The sequence below is a fragment of the Berghia stephanieae genome, chromosome 2 (assembly GCF_034508935.2).
Source record: "Berghia stephanieae isolate SIO BIC M18660-M18661 chromosome 2, UCSD_Bste_1.3, whole genome shotgun sequence".
NCBI lineage: Eukaryota > Metazoa > Mollusca > Gastropoda > Nudibranchia > Aeolidiidae > Berghia > Berghia stephanieae.
In genome coordinates, this window is record NC_088361.1 from 8,916,457 (window position 1) to 8,922,456 (window position 6,000).

The following is a 6,000-nucleotide window of genomic DNA, read 5'->3' on the forward strand; positions in this document are numbered from 1 at the left end:
GCCTGTGCCTTTCCTATTCGTGCTTTCACCTCTGCTTCCGTGCCTCCATCCTTGTCAATTATACTTCCGAGATAGCAGAAAGTGTCTATATCTTCGAGTTCCTGATCTTTTACTTTGATCTGCTCCGTTTGACGCGTACCTATCCTCAAGACCTTTGACTTTGCAGGGTGAATTCTTAGACCAATTGATTCCGAGAGGCTGTTTATAATTGTGGTTTTTGCTTGCATCTGGTCCTGGGTGTGGGACAGAAGAGCCAGATCATCTGCAAAATCCAGATCATCCAACTGTGTCCAGGGGGTCCACTGTATCCCATTTCTTCTCCCTTTGGAGGTTTCCTTCATTAGCCAATCAATGGCAAGGATGAACAGGAATGGTGAGAGCAAGCATCCCTGCTTGACACCAGTCTTAATTTCAAAGCTGTCAGTAAGCTGATCTTCATGTACAACCCTGCAACTTGATCCTTCATACATTTCCTTAATGAGGTTTACTATCTTTTCAGGGAGTCCATAATGTGCCAGAATTTTCCACAATGTTGCTCTGTCAATACTGTCGAAAGCCTTCTCGTAATCCAGAAAGTTGACAATAAGAGGAGAGTTCCATTCTATAGACTGTTCTACTATGACTCGCAGAGAGGCAATCTGGTCGGTGGTTGAACGGTTTTTCCGAAAACCTGCCTGTTCGTCCCGCAGTTTAGCATCTGTTGCATTCTTAATTCTCTCTAAAATAATACGGTTGAAAACCTTTCCTGGGATAGAAAGAAGAGTGATGCCTCGATAATTATTACAATTACTGAGGTCCCCTTTCTTTGGAAGCTTGATAAGATGTCCTTCCTTCCAATCCTTTGGGAATATCCCGTCATTCCAGATTCTCTCAAATAGTGGGTGCAGGGCCTCAGCATTTCTTTTCGCATCAACTTTTAGAGCCTCCGGTGGAATCTGGTCTGGTCCAGCAGCTTTCCCCCTTTTCATCTTGTTAATGGCACCCACAATCTCTGCTATCGATGGTGGATCACAGCTAATTGGTAGCTCATTCCTTGCAGGCAAAATTTCTGGCTGGTTGTCTGGTGGTGGTCTGTTCAGAAGGCAGTTGAAATGTTCCCTCCATCGTTCAGATTGAGCCTCTTTTCCAAAAATAGTTTTCCCATCTTTGTCTTTGACTGGTACCTCTGGTTTCCCATATTTTCCAGCAAGTGTCTTGGTAGTTTGATAAAGGATCCTCATGTGTCCTCCAGTCGCTGCTGCTTCTGCTTTCTCTGCAAGTCTGTTCATGAATGCTTCCTTGTCTTTCTTCACAGATCTTTTGACTTCCTTAGCTGTGGCTTGATACTGCTCTTGTGCCTCCAGTCTTGAAGCCCTTGTTCGGCTTGCATTCACTTGTTCCTTCCTTGTTCTCCTCTTTTCAATAAGGTCCAAGGTGGTTGGACTTATCCATTCTTTATGTTCCGATTTCTTTACCCCCAATACCTCGTGGCAAGTTGTTATGTAGACTTCCTTGATCTTTGCCCAATGTGACTCTACATCTATGTCCTCCTCGAGCTCAGTTAGAGGTTGGAATCTATTACTCAATTGTAGTTTGAATTCCTCATTCTTTTCCCCATCAAGTGCATTCACCTCGAATTTTCTTCTTGTATGTGATCTGGCCCCGTGTTTTCTGAGTCGGAGCTTAAGCTTTGCCAATAGCAGGTGGTGGTCTGATCCAACATCTGCCCCACTCCGTACTGTCACATCTTCCAATGAACGTCTGAATCTACGAGAGATACAAAAATGATCAATCTGATTCTCTGTCACACCATCTGGTGAGACCCAAGTTGCTTTGTGGATCCTCTTATGGGGGAACACTGATCCTCCAATCACCAAACTGTTGAATGCACAGAAATTTGCAAATCTCTCTCCATTATCATTCATTTCTCCCATGCCATGACGTCCCATGATACCTTCATAGCCTACGTAATCCTGTCCCACTTTTGCATTAGCATCTCCCATCAATATGTTGATGTCTTTCCTTGGCAACTTGTCAATGACTTGTTGTAGCAGACCATAAAATGTATCTTTGTCCTCATCTGTTGCATCATTTGTTGGGGCATAGATCTGTACAATGTTCATGCTGATCTTCTTACTCCGTGTTGTAAAGGACGCCATGATGATCCTTTCTCCGCATTGTTCCCATCCTCTCAGTGACTTCTGGGCAAACTTGCTTAGAATTATTCCTACTCCCTGTGTATGAATCCCGTCCCCTCCCTGAATATAAAATCTTCTCCCCAGACTTGAGGTGTTTATGTCCGGATTGTATCCAGTGGGTTTCGCTTACTCCAAGTATATGCAGCCTGTATCTTCTCATCTCAGTCACAACTTGAGAGCTTTTTCCTGCTTCATACATGGTGCCAACGTTCCACGACGCAATTCGAAGCTGCTTGTTTGGCGAAGACGTCATCGGGTCAGCAGAGTCCTTTCGGCTTTGTCTGTTGTCCTTCATAAATTCTGTAATTCCAGAAACTCTTCGGTCGCCCAAGCTAAAAAAAGGATTTAGTTTGTGTCTGTGTTTCTGTAACGGTTTGAGTTTAACGGAAAGGGGTGTTAACCCTTTGCCAACCCCCAACCTGGAGGACCAGGTGACTCAAAGATGGGGGAATCACACACCATTAGTCGCCTTTTACGACACGCTGGCTTGGCGTTGGGCTATTCTTGACCCTCTCAGTTGAGGGACCCCGGACACCACACGGGGTGCCATGATTAATACTAAGTACAATATTTTTCTTGTAAATAATATTAATACAGTCATAGAAATCGCAGTTAGATATCATCCACCCTGTTCGCTGCTTCTGGTCACTATTGGGATAATTCTTTTTTTTTTTTTTTTTTTTTTTTTTTTTTTTTTTCTTTTTATTATTTTTTTCTTCTTTTCTTTTTGTCTTGAAAAATCAGAGTAAGATATTATTAATGATTTTAAAAATGAGAATACATACTCCCAGTCATGAGCTTTTAAAAAAAAAAAAAAAACTGTTTATGCCAGAGATTGCTAATTCACGATTATATTTTATGCTCTCCTCATCGTGTTTCTTCTAACCAATTCGACGTATCAATACTCCCTATCATCTTCAGCTTTCTGTCAATGTACCCGACAATAGTACTTTGTTCACCCCAAGCCTGGAATCGGAGACAATCGTGATGTACCTCGCGCTGAACGAGACCAAACCCAGAACCAAATTGGTGAAAATGATTCCGGCCTTGTCCGCTCTACGTCACAACGTGCGCTATGACATCATTTCCGGCAATGAGGACGGATACTTTGACATGCACAAGAAGAAAGGAGTGAGCTCCCTTCATTTCACTCGCCACGTTGAAGAGCCGAAGACATTCCATCTACAGATTGAGTGTCGGCCGGTCCACAGTGACGAGCATATTGGAGACAAAATAGTCCATTTAGAGTCTTACTATTATAAGGTCGTCATACATGTAGTAAGCAGTGGCGTATGAGAGAGGGTAGATTTTAAAAATGTTACTTTATTCTATATTTTGTGTTAAAATCGTTTTTATTTTCTTTCGTTTGGCCAGTAAAGCGGTTGTTTAAAAAAAATTGTAACAAAGTGTGTCTTTCTTTAAGTTAATAACCATCATTTTATTAAGTTAAATATAATGACATGAGATGAAGCAATCTCTAAGTTTTCGTTATTTTTCGTTATTGCTATTTTATTTAGGTTTTTTAAATTAAAAAAAATAAACATAAGCTACAAACATTTACTGCTGTTTTGTAAATGAAAGTACTGTAAAACAGACAATGTGATGCGAGAAAGATTATAACATGTAAATGTAATAATACGTGCATAAATATTACTATATCAAACTGTTGTTAATGTGTATTTAATTTGTATTGTGTAGCTTATTGATTTCAAGTACAATGAAAAATGTGCCTTAATATTGATATCCTTGTATGCCGAAGACATACTATTCTTGTCTCATAAGAGGCAATACATAAATCTACTTGTTTGCTTAATGAATACAACAACCGGTTACAAATCCGAGTGCTAAATGTTACATCATGATACTTGGCTCTTTCTACCAGTCATAAGAGTAGACGTAAATCAGACCCGTCTAGTACTACGAACAATTCGTAGAGTTACGACATTTTGGCACCAATTTCAGCACTTCGTGAGCTTTCCGAAGTCATTGTCACTAATTGAAAATGAAAGTTGATGCCAAGTGTGCATAATTTTAATGAATTTGGAGTTTTGTTTAGTCATTTTGTGGTTAAATTATTAATCTGTAAAGTTAACTTTAACAACTACATTTTTTTTCCACCTAAACACTATGTTTTTAATTTTCAGGTTGGCAGGTCTGCTTAAATGATACATCTAAAGAAAACTATGTTCTATTCATAATGAGAGATAATGTAGCCCATCGAACAATAAATTAATTCAATAATTGTTGTATATTTTCAAAAGTAAGATACATTGAGTGATAAATATCAAAGCCATTATACTATTCATATGATATAAATTGAGAATCTAAGGTTGTGACAAATGGACATTGCCTTTGAAAGTGATGAGAGCATTAAAATTCAATTTGATCATCATTTGATTTAAAAAGTCTAAAAACTGTAATAATTTTAAAACTCTTCTCGATTTAGTCAAGTATGTGAAAGAAACAAATTGTTGCTATATTTTTACAGAAATTTTCAGTCGCATTCGTATATATATAATTTGTCAATTATTAATGGCATGAAATACGAGCTGTTCTTCATGCCAAGATTATGGGCAATTCGTCAGAATATACTGTGAATTATTTTTAAAAATGAAAACACGTTTTATGCCATTAATTTTATCCAGACTTGTTCTATCGTTATACAAGAAGTGAAATCGCTTTTGAGTCATAACCTCAGCTAAAACAGACAAGCAGTGTACGCCCTTCTGTGATGCCATCTCTTAGGTATTCCACGAAAGAATATAGATAATCCATCAAACAAATTATGTCTGATTCAAAAGAAATCATTTATGTTGTCCAAGACGAGCAGACGTGTCCCGATGTGGGGCTCGAACCCTGGACCATTGGGTCATAATGCAATGCCTTAACCACTCAGCCACTTGGCGCCCTCCCAACCCCTGCCCCTCAGCTGAGAGTCATCACCATCAAAAGCCTATCATAGCGAATACCTGAGATCATCTGCAACTAGTTAAATGTGTGCATTTTGAATCAAGCAACGTTTTCAAACCAGATAACGGTGTTGCCGTTCAGTGTAGAATAATTATAATTATCACCAAAACTATATTATAACAAATGTTTAGTAGAAATTGTAAAAACTGTTAATACTTCACTGTTGTACTACTTAATACCGTCTGTATATTCATCTCTCAACGTTTTTGTCAGTTCCGTAAAAAGATATTGTTATTGAGCTTTAATCCATGTTTTTATATCATACGCGATTCATATCCAGTCCTGTGATTGTGTAGCACGTATTAGTGTTGAAGTCTTGAGATATTAAAAAAAAAAAAGAAGAAGAGAAGAAAAGAACTTACAGGTTGCTGTTGTGACGCGTACGACTATGCATTTAATTAAAATGCTCATCAGATTGTTTTGGTAAATAAAGCTAACATTTTTACTAACTGTAATGTTTCCTTTGTTCAGTTGATTTTTTTTTTTTTTTTTATTAAATAGAATAAGGTCATCTTCAGTTTCAATGACAATGGTATAAAAATGACCATAGCTAAGGAAGTGATGGGATTATTATCAAAACATTCTAGTTTGTTTTTATGCGTTTTACGGCGCTTGCGACACATTTAGGTCAAATCAGCGCCAGGAAGAAGGAAGAAAACAGGATAGTCAAAAAATTATAGAATTACAATGAAAGGACCCAAGAAAATGTAAGACTAATGTTTTTGTTTTTAAGGGTTTTACGGCGCTTGCAACACATTAAGGTCATATAAGCGCCAGTAAAAAGGAAGAAAATGGGATAGTAAAAAGTTCTAGAATTACAATTAAAGCACAAAAGAAAAGGTAAGACAAAGGG

General features: G+C 38.2%; 1 protein-coding gene across 2 annotated transcripts in view; it reads left to right on the top strand.

Annotated features, from left to right (window-relative positions):
* The window catches only part of LOC144964268 (fibrillin-1-like), a 117,552-nt gene extending 111,950 nt beyond the window's left edge, over positions 1 to 5,602 (top strand). For both annotated transcript variants that reach the window (XM_078898351.1, XM_078898350.1), the window contains exon 68: positions 3,099 to 5,602. In XM_078898351.1, coding sequence (XP_078754477.1) covers positions 3,099 to 3,473 — 375 coding nt within the window. In that variant the 3' untranslated portion in view covers positions 3,474 to 5,602. The remainder of the gene's footprint in view (positions 1 to 3,098) is intronic.
* The last annotated feature ends 398 nt before the right edge of the window (positions 5,603 to 6,000 follow it).